The sequence below is a fragment of the Hippocampus bargibanti genome, linkage group LG08 (genome assembly GCF_051943395.1).
Source record: "Hippocampus bargibanti isolate YZ-2025 linkage group LG08, ASM5194339v1, whole genome shotgun sequence".
Classification (NCBI taxonomy): Eukaryota; Metazoa; Chordata; class Actinopteri; order Syngnathiformes; family Syngnathidae; genus Hippocampus; species Hippocampus bargibanti.
In genome coordinates this window covers 5,543,306-5,562,597 of record NC_142741.1, presented here as the reverse complement: position 1 = coordinate 5,562,597, position 19,292 = coordinate 5,543,306, and the positions used below count along the sequence as shown (strand labels likewise).

Genomic DNA, 19,292 nt, shown 5'->3' with positions numbered 1-19,292 from the left:
TAATACGCAACTGTATTTTAATAAAAAAAAAAAAATAATAATAATAATAATAATAATAATAATACATTTCATTTATAAGCGCCTTTCAAAACTCTCAAGGTCACTTTACAGTCACAGAAAGTTTCTCTGTGGGTGGGCAGCTGCACGCGCCAGCGTTCACCCAACCCGGAAGTAACTCAAATTCATAGAAAGCTAGCTAGCTAGCCATTTGATAGCGAATAGAGTATATAGTTAGCTAAATTGCTCGATAGTTATATAGGTAAAAGCTTGGCAGCTAGCTAGCTAATAGATAGCAAATAGATACGATAGGTAGCTGGATAGCTAAATGTAATCAATGTCTGTTTTTTTATTTTTTAATCATGATCGCAATCAGAAAGCCTTTAATAGTCCCACAATTGGGAAATTTGCTATTGAATTGATTGAACGATACAAACACGCCTGCTTAACATGGAATGCTACAAGAGGAAGTTACGTAAAAGGAAGCGGAGGGGAGTCGAGTGGTGGTAATTGTGGTCCTTTTTTTTGCTCGCCCAAACAACAACAGGGAGAGTGAATGAGTCGCACTGTTTATTTCAAAGGATGAAAATTCAAAATGCATCCAGTGTGGGGTTTTGGGGGTTTGGTCCTCCTTTCGCCTTCACTGCCTTTAGGATCCATCAGGCAGTCAAGCCTGACCATGTTAAAAAAAAATCAAATAAACTTTAATAAATATATATATATATATATATATAATAAAGATGATTCTGATTCTGATATGCAGGTAACATCCGACTTACGACCGAGTTCCGTTCCGACCAAACGGTCGTAAGTCAAAATGGTCGTAAGTTGAAACCCATTCAAAATGTTGAATAGAGACTCAGAGGCTAAATGACTCGCAAACTCCCACCCCCCCCCTCTAGTGCCATCACACAATCGATTACTGTGCGAGAGTGAGATGCTGGCTGGCCAAAATTGTCGTACGCGTTGCCGGCCTGCTAGCGCGTTGCGGTGCCAGGCGTAAAATTCAAACTTTAAAAATAGGGTCTCGAGGTAGTGGTCGTAAGTACGGGTGGTCGTAAGTCGAACTGGTCGTAAATTGGATGTCACCTGTCTATATATATATATATATGGGAATGAGCACCAGATGATGACAATGGAATGACTTTCAGGGCAATTTCAGCAGCTCGAGTTACAAAAAAAGTCAAACTATTGTGCGCAATACAAATGGCTTACCAACATCGTTTGTCAATTGGATGTGCAATCCAACAAAAGGAAACATTTCCGCGACCAACTTTCTCTTCCTAAATTAACATGACGAGAGCTTCGGGGCGGGATGAACAAGCGTTTGGTTTAATTTGTTGCAATAGCAGGAGATACAAAAGCAAACAGCCACCTCTGTCTATAAAAAACAAACAAAACAAAAGAAAATAAATGATTTCAAGGTAATATATGAACCCAGGATACTGAAAGGGGAGAACTGACATGCATTTAAAAAAAAAGAATAATCTGTGCTACCTTTTACCGTTTCGATATTGCAAAACCAAAAATATGAGGTGTAAACAGACAAAGAAAAACATGACATAGCACCGACATCATTTTCATCATCTCTCCCATTCAGGATTGCCTGAGTTGCAAGAGTTTGAGGAAGTTAGCGTCACGCTACGACGTTAGCAAAAACAGCACCGACATGTGAAAGAAAGAACCTGGTACACGGCGCCTCGTGGATGTCGGTCTCGATGACGAGGTAGCTAAACGTTTCGTCCACGACGAGGGCAGATCTCATTGTTTTTAGGTATTGGGGGATAAAAATGGGACGTGTCGGGACATCTATAGGGCCGAAACTACCAGCAAAAGACTTTAGTTCACTGACGAAACATCTTGGATAAGAAGCGAAACGTCCGACACCTTCAAAGAAGTACAGATGACGGCTGACAAAACCTTTCCATCGATGGACCACTCCTGTACGACTGAGAGCTTACACAGACGTATTTCCCATTATAATCAATGTCATCAATGTCTGCTAATGCATCGCTCACAATGAGATGCAAAACCAGGAAGTGGCGTAAAAGGAAGCGTCGGGAAGTCCATCGGTGCATTCAGGTGCGCTCAGTTTGGTCCACAACCAATTAAACCGTAAACCGAGGCATAAAAAACCCAAAATGTTTGGTCGAAAATCAAACTGGAGGAGAAACGAGACGTTCGATAAACCACGATCCTGGACCGCCCCTTCAAAACAGGCTAACTTGTGAGACGTTAGCTAGTATTTTGAGGAAACCCGGCAACTACAGATCTTAGATGCATGTTGTGAAAAACAAGGTAAACATTTAAAATGGGTAAATCTTTATTTTGATTTTTACGTTTTAGTGGAGGAAAAACGGACCTCAGCGAGGCAGAAAGTCGAGACAGAGATCGTAAAAACAAACAAAACCAAACAAAAAATGACTGGCGTTTTAAATCAAGTCCAATTTCAAATGGTTGACGTGTCACTTGGAAATGTTTGGCTGGGGTGTGAGTTGAAAGGCACAATAAATATTTCGCCACAGGGCCAGAAAAGTCCTCAGTACCGATTCTGTACAAGGAGGCTGATCACGGTCAGCTGTCAGTTCAAAAAGTCTCGGGATGTGCGTTTGCCCTCTGACCTTTTGGATTTCATTCTTTGGTGGTTTTATAAGAAGCACACCGGCCCGATATCGATGCCAAACTCTTGATTGGGGCCGCCAATGTCCACAGGGGCGAGATCCACAATGGGAAGTCGCGCAGTTTTCTGTGTCCTGTACTCAAACACTGTCTTGCCCCAGTTGCCGTTTGCTTGCTGTAAAAACATAAGAAAAAGAGTCACAGATCTACTCCATGGGTACTCCAGTTTTGTGTTTTGAAGTACAGTGATACCTCGGTTCACGAACCCCTTGGCTTACGAACTTTTCACTTTACGAACGTTACATTTATGAACATTTTACCTTGGCATACAAGCTTTTTTCGTACACGAAGCTGCCTCAATGAGTGATGTGTCGTTCGCGAACGAGCCCGTTCTTCTAACAATAAAATGGCAGCTGACTGTTTTTGTCCTCTATTCCCCGCCCCCAGTCTTTGGTTAAAGCCCCGCGATTGGTCAAGAACGCAGCAGTGAGGGGGAGTGGTTTAAACATTAAAGAGACAGGCAGACGACAGTGAGAGAGTTTCAACTTTGATAGTTCAAAGGCAGAGTGTAGACTGCAAGGTTAAAATGTCCCATCAATCAGGCTCCACAAACAACCCGCACAAACCATCTGCACACTTGATGCAAAAAGCTATCAACCCAGCTAAACAAAACACAATTGATGAGGAACTAGATAAAATTATCACAGAGGAAGCACCTACAAGGGATCATTCCTCAAGATGGTGAAAGAAGAAGGTTACGTTACTCATCAAGTGTTTAATGCTGATGAAACCGGCCACACCATTCCATCAAGCCATCAACGACCATCACAAAGGTAAATAAAACAACTTAATTATACAGTACAGTTTATGTCTTTAATTATAATACCATAACACATTTATTATACATAAAATAAGGTATATTTTGTGTAGTTTTAAGGTTTAGAAAATTAGAAAGTAGAAAATTATGGGAACGGATTATTCTCATTTTAATGGTTTCCTATGGGAAATTAGTTTTTGGGATACACACTTTTCGCCTTAGACACTCTGTCTGGGAATCAATTAAGTTCGTAAGCCAAGGTATAACTGTAACACGAATACACCACACATAAAAATGAGAGACTAGAATTTTAATCCGACGAGGACCACTTACAGTGCAGGAGTCCTCCACCACGGTGTATCTGAAGCGGTTGTTTCCCTCGGCCTTGAGCTCCAGGTCGTTAGAGGCTTTGAGGATGACGGCCTTCTTCAGGTTGCCCGCTTTCTGGTCCTTGTAGCCTACAGTGTTCTTGCAGTGGTAGGTGATGGACTGAGACGCTTCTTTGGACAACAGGCGAATGAAGGTCATCTGGACTCTCAGGGCGTTTGCCGCCTGGTCTTTGTTGCCGTAGGTGAACTGGAAACATTCGTCACAGAAGAAAGAATTTGATGCGGGCCTTCAGGGCCTTTTAAAGGACAAGCGACACCTGCGGACAAGTTGCGTCCATAATTTGTAAAATGACTTCTACTATAGTGCCACTTAGCAGTTTTTTTTTTTTGACGACGATACTAGTGCAGCGTGTTCTATCGGAAACAAATTCCTTGTGTGTTCTACATACTTGGCAATAAAGATGATTCTGATTCTGATTCTGATTCTGAGCGCATTTTACAAAGATTCCACCGCATATAGCTATTTGACGTTTGAAGACTCGCGCTGAATATTCAGGAAGTCTTGTTTTCGAGTTGGTGACGATTCCTGTCGTGATGTCACGTCAGGAACGCCCCTGACTGAGAAATCGACACACTGAGAAATCGACACACACGACACGACAAACAGCCATTTCCAACGGAGCAGAGCAGTCGAGCACCAGCGGAGGCGAACGAGGAAGCTAATCAGAGTTAGCGATTCGGCGCTTGGATCGCGGATGTTTGATGTATGTTTACTCATTTAGTCACACTGCATGCTAACTGTGAGCTCGCCTGGTGAAAGAGAGCAATATTAGTGGAGCAAACCGATCGGACAAACATCCACTTTCCATAGTGTCATTTTTTACTCTGGAGTGCTGTCGAGAGACGAGCTCTCGCTCATCTCAACATCTGATGTTCGTGTGACGGTCTCCTTTGTGTGTGTGCGTAAAGCCCATCCCTCTGTCTTCTACCACGGATTTTAACCAATCATGGGCGGCTTTACGGCTCTGATATATGGTTTTATATACTGCATGAAACGCAGCTTGTGTGCCATCTTGTGCATTTTCTGGGCGCTACATCGGAGTCCAGATCTTCACCAGTTTCATAGCTTGTAGACGGCTCGAATTGTTACGGAAAGACTTCTTTAATCGATTGCAAACATTTATGCTTTCCTCTTCAGAACTATTTTGAACCATATTCATAACTGGGTGAGTAACAAGAAAGCATCTTCTCCGAATCTGAACTCTCTGAAGCCATTGTTTTGATTCTGGAGCAAGGCAGTTTGTGAAGGAGTTTCCTGACGTGACGAACAAGTGGGCGGGACTTTCTGACTCTCCCTAGTTTCAAGCTCATTTGTGGCAGTTTTGGGACACTTCAGTCTGTGTATTTTGTGTATCAAATATCAGTCTGCGTAGTTTGGGTATTTTAGATGCTATAAAAGATTTTTCTGATGTCAGTTAGGAAACAAAAAAATGTGTCGGTTGTCCTTTAACTGAAGGCTTAAGGAAATGAAGATACAGGGCCTCCCCGTCAAAATGGACTCTTGTCCACAACACAAATTCCTTGGGAAACTTTGACAAAGGCGATCCAAGATATGCTACCTTGAAAACGTAAGCACTCACTTGTGTTCCTCTGTTGATATCAGCTCCAAACCACACAGGCTTGTTCTTGGAAGAACTCCACCAGTTTTTGCGAGGTAGACTGGCCGGGTTGGCGGAGATGCAAGTCTCCCCGGTCTCCAGGTTGCAGTAGACTTTGATGGCATCCTCGGCACTTCCTTGGTTGGGGTCCACCCAGAATTCTCCTGCATCGCCGAGGGACACCAACGGTGACATGCGGTCAGTGGGATTTCAAGAATGTTCTCCTCACAAGGGTCGCGGAAAGTGCCGGAGTTTATCCCGGCAGTCTTTGCGCATGTCACTGCTTCTTGAATTTTGACGGAATTGTTTTGAAGCCAACAAAAGAATCCAGATAGGCACTACCTCATTTTAAAAATATTTTAACGCTGTGCATATTTGACCCCTTAAGCTGTGGAGAGCCATAAGAGAGTTGGTTCTGGTTCTCCAACTTCATTTCACTTTGTCGTCAGTCCAACTCACCGCTCTTTTTGTCAGGGTAGCATCTCTTGAGGTCATCGCAGGTCCTGGCGGGGTGCTTGCGGCTGCCGTCTGGGCTTTTCATGCTCTCAATCTGGCTGCTGAGTGCTTTCAGGGTAGCCTGCACGCCAGGGTCCACCGGTGCAAGTGTGGAGGAGTTGGTGTTGGGTAGAGCCTCGTCCTCACTGAACTCTGGCGGAGGAGGGGGGGCATCTTCATAATCGTGAGGGCCTCCAAACAGATCGTCCATAGCTGCCACGGGAGGTCCCGGTGGTCCAGGAAGGCCTGGTGGTCCGGGTTCTCCTGGTGGACCCTGGGTATCAAGAGAGCCTCATGGTATTTCTATTTCTTTTTTTTCTAGTTTTTGAATAAGTATAAGATACACCCCTCGCCCTCGAAAACATCTGTCCAAAAGATGTTCAGTTATTGAATGTCTTGAGTTCCTGATTATACAAGTCGGTCCCAGAACCAAATGTTACCGAGGCAAACTCCTTTTTTGACTTTCAAATCAGACAATACCTCTGGTCCAATTTCTCCTGAGATTCCACGTGTTCCAGGGGGTCCCATAGGTCCAGGCTGTCCAATGTATCCTTCTTTGCCAGAGGGCCCGATTGGGCCAGGTGGCCCCTGAAATATTATTCAAGAATGCTTATATCAAACACAGATTAAGACAACAGCATAACGCTTGCAAAGAATTTAAGAAAAAGTGTGACATTTACCCGTGCACCGTTTGGTCCAATGATTCCAGAAGCTCCCTGTTCACCTGTCGTACCCTGAAATTGGGAAAGCATGATGTTTTCTGGCCTTGATTTTTTTTCTTCTAGATACAGAGCTCAAATGAACACAATCCAAATGTGTGTAATCAGTTGACTTCAAACATTTGGTAAAACGGTTAATCAACAGATTGAGTCTGAGGACTGCAAGGAGCTGTGACTTACAGGAGGTCCAGGAAGACCCTGCAAACCAGTAAATCCTCGATGACCCTTCTGCCCTCTCTCTCCATGGTCACCCAAATCACCCTTATCTCCCCGTGGTCCTTGGGGTCCCTGTAATAAAAGGGCAAATAGTTATGGCTGCTTGAAATCTGCAACGGTAGGGATCCTCAGAGGTGTCGTCCAACGCCTATTCAACGTCAGGGAAGAACTTACCACTAGTCCTCTCTTTCCAGCTGATCCAGGTGGACCAACCGGTCCTCTGGAGCCCTGCAAAAGAAAGAAAAAGCCCCTAAGGGATAGAATGTGTCTGCCAACGAACGCTTCCACTGCCATATTTAGTCGCTGAGCTCTTTAAGCGTGTGGAGTTAAGTTTCTTCAGGCTCAAACATGTCCTCAGAAAGTCATCATTTTGATGAAAATGTTGTCAGGCCCATAACATTAAACACATTTCTATCGCACATTCCATCAGGAAAAGAAAAAATTATAACCGACAGGCACTGCAAACTGAATATATGAAAGGCCAGCTTACAGCATGTCCTCGTTTCCCAGCTTCTCCGGCGACACCAACAGGACCCGGGGGCCCAGGAAGTCCCTGAGGACCAGCCAAACCCTCTGGACCGTGATCCCCTCGATCTCCCTAGAATGGTATCGAAAATTGGTGTTGTGCCACATTTATAGCCTTGTAGACACTCCATCCTTACCCGTTGTCCAAGAACACCTTCTTTCCCTGGCGGACCATCAGAGCCGGCAGGGCCCTGTGAAACAACCACATGCATTCATGCACTAGAAAGACGCTCTGCGTTAAAGGGACGAATAAGAACAGACGCAGATTTAAAAAGGACTAACGTCAGGACCGGGATCACCACGTGGTCCATTGGCACCTGGAACCCCGACTGGTCCCGGGGGCCCTTTGTCTCCAGTTGATCCAGGAGATCCTTGTTTTCCTGGTGGTCCCTAAGAGCAAATAAGGGGCTTACAAAAGGGTGGAATACGGTGGACCCGTTCGATGTGTAAGGTCAATGCATGGAAGAGCTGAAACTTAAGAGGATACTGACCGCCGGCCCTGGGAGACCTGGCATTCCACGTTCACCTCGCAGACCTGGAAGTCCAACAATTCCTCTCTGGCCTGTAGTTCCTGCTGGGCCCGGAGGACCATCAGGGCCCTAAACCAAAGTCGACAAAACCGATATTTAATACTGTGGAACTCCAACCTTTGCTCAAATCCTGGATGGCATAAATATTTAAAAGAAAACCCTTGAAGCTAATTTGTCCATCTCTGTGGAAATCAATCAGAAGCAATTTATCAACAACAGAGTCACTACAACCGTTGGGCCGTCCTCTCCAGAATCTCCCTTGTCTCCTGGGCTTCCTGGAGGTCCGGGTGGCCCTCGTTCTCCCTGTCTTCCATTTGCTCCGTGGTCACCGCGAAGACCAGGAGGACCCTCTTTTCCAGGGGCCCCTAGTGGTCCAGGTTCACCAATTGGACCCTGAGTGAAACAATTTCAGTCATGAAGGAGAACATTTTCAAGATTGCATCGTCAGAGTGGGACTCTCTATCTCTTAAATCAATGTCAATTTAACGTCCACAATTAAAACAAAAAGTTGGATGCAAGTCCATATCAGGAGACGGGCATTTTGCCAGCTGACACAGGGAAAGTGGAAAATGGCTGTCCCTTCAGACGGCTAAAGACGAGCCGTCTTAAAATATGGAAAATTGATGATGATACTTACAGTTGGACCTGGTGGACCAACTCTTCCCGCAGATCCAGGGAAACCGGTGGGCCCCTGTCAACAAAACATTTATTTTCTAAGAGCCGTTAGCTAGCCACGCATGCTATTGGAATGCTGGAGGAAACCGGAGTGCTTGGAGAAAACACACGCAGGTACAGTGACAACATGCAAACTACACACAAGAAAGCTGGAGTCTGAATCAAACTATGCACTTCTGCACTCTGAGCGGCCCCAGTGTTAACTCATCAATAAATTGCTCACCGATGGCTTGATGGATCTCTCAATAGTCATATCATAAAAAAATGTCTGTACTTATGACATTCCCATACCGGTGCACCCTGTGTTCCTCTTCCGCCTTTGAGTCCAGCAACACCAATAGGCCCCTACAAGGAAAAATAACATAAGTTTTCCCGTCTCCAGAAATGCTTTAATTGACATTAAGAAGCACTTTTGTAAGACATTTTATCTGCAAACTATTCCTTATTACAACATACATGAGGACCGTGAGCTCCAGCTAAGCCTTGAGGTCCAGGGGATCCGGCATCTCCTTTCTGGCCAGGTTCTCCGGTCTCTCCTTTTACTCCAGGTTGGCCATCAGGGCCCTGCAATGGAATAATAGAAAATGTGCCACAAATATTTGAAAACACTGCAAAGTTTTCAAAGATTTTTCATGTGGTTATGTCCCTGTGTTATTGATGAGGACTTACAGGTGGTCCAGCAAAACCAACGGAACCTATGGGACCAGGGTCACCTCTTGCTCCCTGCAGAGGATGATCAAATAGTCAGTCACGATTGTCCACAATAACGAGGACAATCCGGGACATTTCAATTCAACCGGTCTTATATACTCACATGTACTCCTCTTGAACCTGGAGGTCCAGAGGGTCCTTTCGGTCCTGGTTCTCCCTGAAATATGTCACATACTCTTGATTACTCTTGATACGTTGTTCTTGTAAAAGCAGTCTTGAGGTTGCAAAAAAAAACTTACCTTTTCACCACTGGGTCCCGCGGGTCCTAATGGGCCAACAGGTCCAGGTGCACCCTGGAAACACGGAAATCACACAGACCTTTAGGTTTAATTATTTGGTGGTGAAGCTAAGTGGTTATAAGATCATGCCTTGTGCTTGCATGGTTTCTTAGGGATGGACTTGCAAGGGATCCATTTAAAGAAGCAGAAAAATGAACTCTGAAGTCCACAAAATTATTCCGTCTGCCAATTTAAACTATGATTCAACCAAATTGATTGTCGCAAAACTACTTGTAAAGTGATAAAGGAGTGAATCAGTGTTGCGTGGGCCAACTACTTACCCTTGCGCCGTCATTTCCAGGTGTACCTTCTGATCCTTTCTCGCCAATGGATCCCTGCGCAAAAGACACCACAAGGTAGGGAGTCACAATGTTTCATTCTACACTCACAAAATGGATTGCTTGTTTCAATCTCATGCGATAAATCACATTGGAAAAGGACAAACAAACAAATTAATTAAAATTAAAAATCTTACCCTGTCACCTTTTGGTCCAGATGGACCAGAGATGCCCCTTTCTCCTGGCATCCCCTGAAGACCTGGAGGGCCCACATCACCAAGGGCACCAGGAGGACCAGGACTACCCTTCAGGGACAAATGTGTGGGTTTAAGTTTAAGGGAGGGCCATATCCAATCCCAATGACTCTTGCTCAAATGTACGTTCTAAAACTGTTCGTACAATTCTCCCCATTTACGAAAATGGCGATGGGAAACCCGATTACTGTGAAAAGGATGTTTTCGGCCCGACTAACTTGACGAATCCCCCTTTCAGCAACGTGACATTGCTTTTGGACCATTCTAATAATGTATGTTACCTTCGGCCCATCTGGTCCAGGAGCTCCAGGGATTCCTTTGGGTCCCTGCAGACCGTTTGGACCCAGTTCACCTCTTTCCCCTGGAATTCCACGCTCACCCTGCGGACGAAATCCAATAAGCTCTAATATTCATAGTCAAGATCGACATCATTCGGAAAAGTGCACTCCACTCACCCGAGGTCCAATTTGTCCAACTGCACCGAGCTCTCCAGGGATGCCCTGAAAGAAAAACACCACATGCTCGCTCAACAAAGCTAAACACATTTTATTGTCAGAACTACTAATAAGATAACGAAAGGGGGTACATTAGTTTCTAACTGATATTATACTCACAAGGTCACCCGGTTTCCCGGATTCTCCAGGAGGACCTTGATTTCCTGGTAAACCCTGATAAAACAATAGATGAATCAAAATTGAAGACCCCAATATCTATTCAGAATCATGATGTCTTCTGTAGATAGATGTGGTATTTGGCCCTATGCAATGACACACCTGGAAACCATTAACACCTGGAGGTCCCTGTTCTCCTCTGTCACCTGCAACGCCCTGTTGATTGAGTTTAGTCAGTAATGTCAATGGAGAAATCAAATATTTGTGCATATTAAAGTTGATGGCTCTTACGGGTGGGCCAGGTGGGCCAGCAGGCCCAACCTCTCCATCTTTTCCAGGAGGTCCCTAGCGTACAAAAAGGCAGATCATATCAGTCCTGCAAAAATCTTAATTGATGACTGAATCTGGTTTCCAGCAAAGTGTGACCCAATCATTCCCGGTTACTCACCCTTTGACCAGGTACTCCTGCAGAACCTTGTTCCCCTGTCTTTCCTGGATCACCCTTTTTATTGCAAGATACATTTGGAATTAAACACCAACGTGTGGGTGGCGAGCGGGTCGTTACAAAATGGAACTTACATTAAATCCCTTGGGGCCAGGTATTCCCATTGTTCCTGCAGGCCCCCGGTTGCCAATGGAGCCTCCGGGGCCTGGGCGACCATCTTCACCGGGCGCACCCTGAACGACACGCAAAGTCAAACATTGGCTTCAGCCTATTCACATATTTTATGTCAAAATGGGTAAAGGACTTTGACATACCAGTGGCCCTGGCTTTCCCTCAGCCCCCTGCACTCCAGGAGTACCAGTAAGACCCTTTGGAGAACAGATTCAAACGTTAGCGAGAGACGGATTTGAGACCGCAGTACATGGGCTCGTAGAAATTGGAATGTTCAAGAGTTAAATGCCAAACATGTCAGTGTTACCCTTGCACCTGGTAGACCAGGTTCTCCTGTACGTCCCGGGTCACCCAGTGAACCTTTTGGTCCTGATGGCCCTGATATTCCACGATCTCCTTGAGAACCCTTGAGGGATGAACACAATTTGGATGGGAACTTATACTTGGAAAATACACCGCAGAGACTCTTATCCAACTGTCTGAGTAAAGCATCCGATTGCTCTACCTAACTCTACCTTTGGTCCAGGCAGACCATCAGCACCGGGGAATCCTCGGTTTCCTGGTGATCCCTGTAAACATAGCAAAACTCACATGACTTTTGCTCCTCAAATGGATTCGAGGTTTCAGATATTTCCCTCCTCCAATGAGTCAAATAATCAGTGATGGATGACTTATGTAAAACAAACAGGAAGCTGACCAGCCCATCAGGGTTAATCCTCTACATACAGAATTTGAAATGTCATTTTTTTGCGTGAGGTGGAACGGTGACTCACTCTCTCACCAACGGCACCGAGTGGGCCAACAGTTCCAGGGTCTCCTCGTGGTCCCCGCTTTCCTTCTTCACCCTGAGGTCCAATCACTCCCTGGGATCCTGGGGGACCCTTAGAATGTGACATGAGAAGAAATGAATGACAGAAAATTTCTCGTCAAAACAATGCTCATAATGTTTTCATCTTACAACTTCTCCTTTGGGTCCTGCTTCTCCCTTGAATCCCGGGACACCAACCTCCCCCTTTCATAAATAAATAAATAATTAATATGAATCATCAGCTGGGACTGGCAAGAACAGCTGAACTGACAAAATCCAAACTGATGGAACCAAGTTACCAGTTGCCCTTTGATACCAGGCTGGCCAGTGCTTCCCTGAGGTCCTGGAGGTCCGGCGGGTCCAAGATGCCCACCCGGGCCTTGTGGGCCAAGGTTTCCCTGTTGTCATTCAACCTTATAAGCCAAGTGTATTGCCACTTTTTATGTCAACTGTATTATTTAACATACCACTGGTCCTTTGGCTCCGAGGCCACCGTCTGTACCCGTGGGTCCCTTTGAATGGAGAAAATGATGACATAACGGTATTGTCCATGCAAGTGTTTACCACGACAGAAAATATTACCCTTAGGCCAACTGGGCCAGGTCTCCCTAGATGACCAGTTTCGCCTCTTTGCCCCTGAGGACCCTCCGGACCCCGAACACCTGTGGGTCCTTGTTGTCCCTATGATACCCAAGCACAGATGGAATATGTGTTGTTTTTTGAAACAAAAAAAATGCACCTCAAGTATGTTATTTGAGAGACATTTGAGCAATACTCACCTTCATTCCTGGTGTTCCCGGATATCCAGGAGGGCCACTGAGACCCAAGGGACCCTGAAACCAATAAAAATCTTGTCTTTGTTACAAGCTTCCTCACTATATTCTCAAATGTTCATCTTAGTGATATGTATATTCAAACAGGTAACTAGTGCCTTACAATTGCACCTGGCTTTCCAATGTTACCGGGTAGACCACGTTTACCCTAAGAACAAAGAACAACAGTACAAACAAAACCTCTTAGAATAATCAAATGCTTTTGGCCTCACAGTCAGTGAGGCAGAGTGCTCTGACGTTTCCCAGGAATGATTTGTGACATACCGCTGCACCTCCAGGCCCAGATCGGCCCCTTTCCCCAGGCATCCCGGCAGGTCCCTGTAAACACATCATGCGTTTGGTGATCATGTTATTCAAATTGTACGCACACTTTCAAATTGGGCGGGGAAAATTAATTGCTCAAAATATGTGCAGGAGTCATCACCAACTCATATGATCGGTGCATTCACTGATTCATGTCAACAGAAGTACAGTGATACCTCATCTTACGAACGCTTTAGCTCACGAACTTTCTGCCTCACGAACATTAAATTCGCGAGCATATAGTCTTGGCTGACAAACTAGTTTTCGAGGGAAGAACACCAAACCACATGGTCGGACAGGCTGACGGACTAGTATTCATCACCCCCTTCTTTGAGTAAGGACGTGATTTGTTATCGAGGATACTTTTGCTATTATGGGACCGAAAAAGACCCCACCATAGGCTAGTGTTAAGCCGAAGAAGACACAAAAGAAAATGGCGGTCGAGCAGAAGAAGGACATCATAGAGAAACACGAACGAGGTGTGCGTTTGTGTTACTTAGCGTCCCACTACCAGTATGCTAAGTCGACCATTGCTACGTGTGGCTAAGGGTGTTTCTTTTTCGTCTAAGAAACTGTCTCAGGCAATAGAAGAAGTTGAAAAATGTCCGTTGATTTGGATTAATGAAAGGCAACCAGCAAGTAAAACTGTGATTGAGGGTATTATCGCCGAGAAAGCACGGCAACTTCACTCAGATATCAAGAGGCAACCTGGAAGTTCGTCATCCGTTGACAACCACCATCACAAAGGTAAATAAAACGGCTTTATTATTTAGTATAGTTTATTTCTTTAATTACAATACAATATCACATTTATTATACCTAAAATAAGGTATATTTTGTGTAGTTTTAAGGCTTATTTCGTAGAAAATTATGTTTTATGGGGACCTGGGAATGGATTATTCTCATTTGAATGGTTTCTTATTGGACATACGTACTTGTTTGGAAGACGAACTTTTCGCCTTACACACACACTTTCTGGGAACCAATTAAGTTTGTAAGCTGCAGTATCACTGTACAGTTTTTATTCGAGCTAGAAATATCAATTGCTTGAAGTTCTCCGAAAATTTTATCAAGTGTAACTGGACCGTTGCGCTTGTCTCCCAAGACCAGACAACCGGAGTTGTCCAACCGTGATCGATTCACTGACAGATTTGACGCGAGAACACAGTGACCTGGATGAATGTGAAGATTCATAGACCATCTGTCAAGGTATTCTCTTTCGTAAATTTCACATTTGAGGACGGTATTAGCAATTAGCATTAGCAAACTGTGTCAAAGTGAAATTATTTGTCTCTCCAGAGTGTCAAGAGTATATCAAACAATTTTGAGAAAATACTGACCATTGGACCTGGTCCTCCCATTTGACCTGGTGGGCCTGTGGCGCCCTGGGGAAGAGAGAACCAAATGTTGTTGTAGTATTAGAACTGGAAGTGACACTTTAAAAACTGGAAATGACAGTTTAGGCTTTCCATTTCAAACCCAGACCACCACCAGCCTCATTTTACCTTGGATCCAACGGCTCCGTGTTCTCCTTTTTGTCCCAGAGGTCCTCCATGTCCCTAAATACAAAAGGTGATGCATTGTCTTACTTGAGAAACCTGCAGAAGCACATCAATGGCAAAATGTTTACTTTGTATTGAATCAAGTGCTCACCCTGTGTCCTTTCAGCCCAGGAGGTCCCGGCGTACCAGGAAACCCTCTTGCTCCCTTAAATAGCAAATTCGTTGCAGTTAGAAAGGATCCTTCAACAACACCACGCCATCAGACAAATGATCTTACTTGGGAACCTGGGAATCCAACTTCTCCAGTATTTCCTGGCTTGCCCGCTTCACCCTATATGAGGACATCATGTTCAATAGTTACCGGCTGCACTTTGCAGTGAGATATTGGACAGCCTCGGCCCATGGTTCACATACGTCTTCTCCTGGTTTCCCTATGGGGCCTTCAGGTCCTCTTTGCCCAGACGGACCCTTAAAATGAACAATGTTGTTTTAAACATTTGGACTACTTCATAGCCGCTCATACAAAATGCAGACGGCGTTGTACCATATGCCCTGGATCGCCCACGTCTCCGGGAGGTCCTTGTGGTCCAGACTGACCCTTTTAGGAGCAAGACAAACAAAGTTTCACAAAAGCCGCAAGCAACCAATGTACAGGCGCAGGCGTCTCATTTTTCACAGGAAATCCCGGACGATGCTCATCATGTCAAGTGACTTTGTCACAGGTTACCATTGTCTTTATGTCTACGAGACCACATGAGGCTCAATGTTTGGTTCACCGCCGAAAATGCGAAACTTGGAATTTGAGAATAAAGTGGCTAAACTTCTGGTTTTCATTCTGGTTTTCCAAACCTCGGTCTTTACCATACTTGTTGCCAGCTCGTGGTTCTCATCTTTTAACTTTGAAAACTTCCAAGGCATGGCCATGAGTTTTAGGTGTGTTGTGTTTGAGACCCTTAGAATAGCTAAACTACGTGACCAGGATGCATTCAAAACAATTGGAACCATTTATTGGACTTACAGGGGAACCGATGGGCCCAGGTGGTCCTCTTGCTCCAGATTCACCCTAGAACCAACAGTACAATAATCTGAACTTCACGAAAGAGAGTGTGAAAGCGATCCTTCGGTTTCGGGGGAGATAGTTGACATTTTCAAAACAAGCCGACACCTTACCCTGGTGCCGCTTAGCATGCTTTGAGGTGCGTTTTTCCCTTCCAACACTCCGGCCATCTGCGCCCCAAGACCCTGTGATTGAAGGGAGCAACATGTTTGAGGTTGCCAAGAACAAGAGGAGACTACAGCTCATTGGCGGCATCATCACTTACTCCTGGATGGGTTGGGTGTCCCGGGGGTCCAGGTTCACCGGGTTGACCCGGAATTCCTGGCTCTCCATCATAACCCGGGGAGCCTCGCTGTCCCTGGGAGCGAATGAAAGACAATGTTTACAGTTTGAAATCAAAATCAGAGCAGCCCAAGACAGAACTGGCCCTCTTGACCAGGCGCTCCACTCTTTTTATGGAATGGAGTCATTTGGTGTACAAAGGGTCTGTGCTTTCCAATGACCGGTCCAGGGTGCAACACCCCCATGCCCCTCATCCCCAACACCTGGCCCACAGGCAACATTACTCGGAGTTTTCAGGACAAAGTCGCCAATGGCGATGGACGAACAACTTGGCCAATAAAGAGGACTGTGATCTGAAATGGGGTCCAAACCTTAACGGATAAGCGGCGTCAACCATACGTCAATGGATGGGAACTTGACCAGTCCCTGTTTTACACATCTTAATCGCTATTGATCGCTCTGATACGCTGGCCTATGATTGATTGTCAGTCGCTAGATGTCAGTAGATGAGGGATGAAATGAAGTGGGTGCAACTTACGGGCCTTCCTTTGTTCCCTCTGGGTCCTCTTCCACCTGGGGAACCAGGAGGTCCCTATAAAACATCAACATCAAAGACCAGATGATGATGATGATGCGTATTGTGTGTATAAACGCAATCTGTCGAGGGGTCATCGAGATGCTCACCATGGGTCCAGGACGGCCTCGAATGCCGGTCACCTGTAGACACAGGCAGTTAGATTATGGATTTCGTTATTGTGTTTCCGCTTTCAGGAGTTCTGAAGCAAAAACCGTACTCACAATCGGGACTTCGCCGGGCTCTCCCTTCTGGCCCTGCAGTCACAGACAAGTGGATGAGACACATCTAGCAAATTAAAATTGTGCTATGCTTGTTTCAAGGCGGTCACCTACCCGGTAAATTCTGCCGCCACCTACAAAGAAAGAAACAAGGTGAAAGATCGGCGCAACACATCAGTTTAGGTGGCTCCCAGAAAAAAATCATGCATGTTAATTTGCATAATCTGGGTAAAATCTGCAGCAAAATGACAAATTCGCACGTTAAGTAATCGATGAAAAGGTTTCTCCAGCCATCATCTGTACTTGTGCTGGTAGCTCTATACAGTATATATCCCTAATTTAAAACAGATTCTTTTCTTACAAACAGTGTATTTTAGGTGTTCAATTACCTGACATGTTTCGGTGTATACTTTTTCAGCTGGTGTTACTGAGAGTCTGACCTACCTGAAAAAGGCGCGTCACAACAACATCCGTGACACTCTGACGAAGGCGGAAGTATACGCCGAAACACGTCAGGTAACTGAACACCTAAAATACACTGTCTGTAAGAAAAGAATCTGTTTTAAATTAGATATCAAGTAGACAGGATGAACGTAATACAAGTATATATCACTAATGGAAAGAAGTGGAGGTTTGTTTTGTCTGATTATGTACTTTGACTGGCCCTGATTGCCCCATTCGCTCTGGAATCAGATACCAGACACCAGTGAACTAAAATTGTGCTGGTAGCTTGGAAAGTATACAGTATATATCTCTAATGGACAGAGGTGGAGGTTTGTTGTGTCTTAAAATGTTCTACGACTGGCCCTGATTGCCCCATTCGCTCTGGTATCAGATAGTAGATACCAGTGAACTAAAATTGTGCTGGTAGCTCTGGACCTATACAGTATATATCCCTAATGGACAGAGGTGGAGGTTTGTTTTGTCTTACTATGTTCTACGACTGACCCTGGTTGTCTCATTCGCTCTGGTATCAGATACCAGATAACAGTGACCTAAAATTGTGCTGGTAGCTCTCACCTTCTATAGATCCCTAATATCCAGAGATAGCAGTGCCAGACCTCTGCTCTGATAGGTCCCTGATCTAAGGTTCGGGTGAGCAGATGGTATCTGATACCAGAGCGAATGGGGCAATCAGGGCCAGTTATATAACATAATCAGACTAAACAAACCTTTGTCTCTTTCCATTAGATATATATATATATATATATATATATATATATATATATATATATATATATATATATATATATATATATATATATATATATATACATATATAACCAGAGCTACCAGCACAATTTTAGTTAGCTGGCGAAGCTTTTCGGATTGAGGAGCGAAACGTCCAACACCTTCAAAGAAGTCCAGACGACGGCTGAAGAAACCTTTTCATCGATTTTTCATCATTTTGCAGTTAACACATTTCGTTCACACCAATGGCCATGTCCCCAGTAGACAAGACAATTTTTGGTGTTTTCTTCTGGCTTCTTGGGGGATTGTTGATAGAAACACTCACCGTAAGAACCTCCGCCGCCGCCGCCACCTCCGCCTCCGCCTCCGGTGGAGGTTTCGCTCTGACAAATGGGGCAGCACTCCCCCTCGGGGACCACCACCTTCTCGCAGTTGCTCAGTTCTTCACACTGGATGTTGTCGCAGAGAACCTGACCGTTGTCGCACACGCACAGTCGGCACGGTGAGGGCTTCCAGATGTCCCTGTTGGGGTACACTTGGCCGTCTGCCTTGCAGCTGCCATCGCCTCCTAAAAAAGTGGAGGAAAGTCATTGGTTATCAGTCGGTAGCGGAGAGAGTCGGGGTGTTTTGGTGCATTACTTCCAGTTTACACGGGAAATTAATCCACCGCAAAGTATTTGCCTCTTGTGTCAACTTGTGTCTCATTTTGACTTCACAACGGAGGACAGTGATACCTCAGCTTACGAACGCTATAGCTCACGAACTTTTCGCCTCACGAACATTACATTCCCGAGCATATAGTCTTGGCTGACGAACTAGTTTTCGGCGGACAAACCAAACCACTGGGTGCCACGGTGTCTGGCGGACTAGTTTTCGGCGGAGAAGCACCAAACCACATGGTCGAACAGCGCCATAGTGGCTGGCGGACTAGTTTTCGTCACCCCCTTCCTTTGAGTGCGGACATGGTTTGTTATCGCGTGGAGTACTTTTGCTATTATGCGCACTACAGGCTAGTGTTAAGCCGAAGAGGACACAAAAGAAAATGGCGGTCGATGCAGAAGAAGTAGATCATCGAAAAACACCAACGAGGTGTGCGTTTGTGTGACTTAGCGTCCCAGTACCAGTATGCTAAGTCCACCAATGCTACCATCCTTAAGAACAAGGAAGCTATTAAGGGTGTTTCTGTGTTGTAT

General features: G+C 45.1%; 1 protein-coding gene across 1 annotated transcript in view; it reads right to left on the bottom strand.

Annotated features, from left to right (window-relative positions):
* Positions 1-1,313: 1,313 nt before the first annotated feature.
* The window catches only part of col5a2a (collagen, type V, alpha 2a), a 33,833-nt gene continuing 15,854 nt past the window's right edge, over positions 1,314-19,292 (bottom strand). Inside the window, exons 2-54 of the mRNA XM_089002411.1 lie at positions 18,425-18,667; positions 17,023-17,042; positions 16,912-16,944; positions 16,798-16,830; positions 16,652-16,705; positions 16,097-16,189; positions 15,945-16,016; positions 15,793-15,837; positions 15,319-15,372; positions 15,189-15,242; positions 15,052-15,105; positions 14,926-14,979; positions 14,778-14,831; positions 14,613-14,657; positions 13,234-13,287; positions 13,073-13,117; positions 12,916-12,969; positions 12,719-12,817; positions 12,604-12,648; positions 12,436-12,534; positions 12,287-12,340; positions 12,102-12,209; positions 11,844-11,897; positions 11,636-11,734; positions 11,472-11,525; positions 11,292-11,390; positions 11,161-11,214; positions 11,004-11,057; positions 10,875-10,928; positions 10,716-10,769; positions 10,557-10,601; positions 10,383-10,481; positions 10,045-10,152; positions 9,851-9,904; positions 9,531-9,584; positions 9,395-9,448; positions 9,250-9,303; positions 9,037-9,144; positions 8,872-8,925; positions 8,543-8,596; positions 8,137-8,298; positions 7,867-7,974; positions 7,658-7,765; positions 7,513-7,566; positions 7,341-7,448; positions 7,025-7,078; positions 6,815-6,922; positions 6,596-6,649; positions 6,396-6,503; positions 5,880-6,189; positions 5,403-5,584; positions 3,767-4,009; positions 1,314-2,791 (exon numbers count right to left, since the gene is read on the bottom strand). Coding sequence (XP_088858537.1) covers positions 2,645-2,791; positions 3,767-4,009; positions 5,403-5,584; positions 5,880-6,189; positions 6,396-6,503; positions 6,596-6,649; positions 6,815-6,922; positions 7,025-7,078; positions 7,341-7,448; positions 7,513-7,566; positions 7,658-7,765; positions 7,867-7,974; positions 8,137-8,298; positions 8,543-8,596; positions 8,872-8,925; positions 9,037-9,144; positions 9,250-9,303; positions 9,395-9,448; positions 9,531-9,584; positions 9,851-9,904; positions 10,045-10,152; positions 10,383-10,481; positions 10,557-10,601; positions 10,716-10,769; positions 10,875-10,928; positions 11,004-11,057; positions 11,161-11,214; positions 11,292-11,390; positions 11,472-11,525; positions 11,636-11,734; positions 11,844-11,897; positions 12,102-12,209; positions 12,287-12,340; positions 12,436-12,534; positions 12,604-12,648; positions 12,719-12,817; positions 12,916-12,969; positions 13,073-13,117; positions 13,234-13,287; positions 14,613-14,657; positions 14,778-14,831; positions 14,926-14,979; positions 15,052-15,105; positions 15,189-15,242; positions 15,319-15,372; positions 15,793-15,837; positions 15,945-16,016; positions 16,097-16,189; positions 16,652-16,705; positions 16,798-16,830; positions 16,912-16,944; positions 17,023-17,042; positions 18,425-18,667 — 4,418 coding nt within the window. The 3' untranslated portion in view covers positions 1,314-2,644. The remainder of the gene's footprint in view (positions 2,792-3,766; positions 4,010-5,402; positions 5,585-5,879; positions 6,190-6,395; positions 6,504-6,595; positions 6,650-6,814; positions 6,923-7,024; positions 7,079-7,340; positions 7,449-7,512; positions 7,567-7,657; positions 7,766-7,866; positions 7,975-8,136; positions 8,299-8,542; positions 8,597-8,871; positions 8,926-9,036; positions 9,145-9,249; positions 9,304-9,394; positions 9,449-9,530; positions 9,585-9,850; positions 9,905-10,044; positions 10,153-10,382; positions 10,482-10,556; positions 10,602-10,715; positions 10,770-10,874; positions 10,929-11,003; positions 11,058-11,160; positions 11,215-11,291; positions 11,391-11,471; positions 11,526-11,635; positions 11,735-11,843; positions 11,898-12,101; positions 12,210-12,286; positions 12,341-12,435; positions 12,535-12,603; positions 12,649-12,718; positions 12,818-12,915; positions 12,970-13,072; positions 13,118-13,233; positions 13,288-14,612; positions 14,658-14,777; positions 14,832-14,925; positions 14,980-15,051; positions 15,106-15,188; positions 15,243-15,318; positions 15,373-15,792; positions 15,838-15,944; positions 16,017-16,096; positions 16,190-16,651; positions 16,706-16,797; positions 16,831-16,911; positions 16,945-17,022; positions 17,043-18,424; positions 18,668-19,292) is intronic.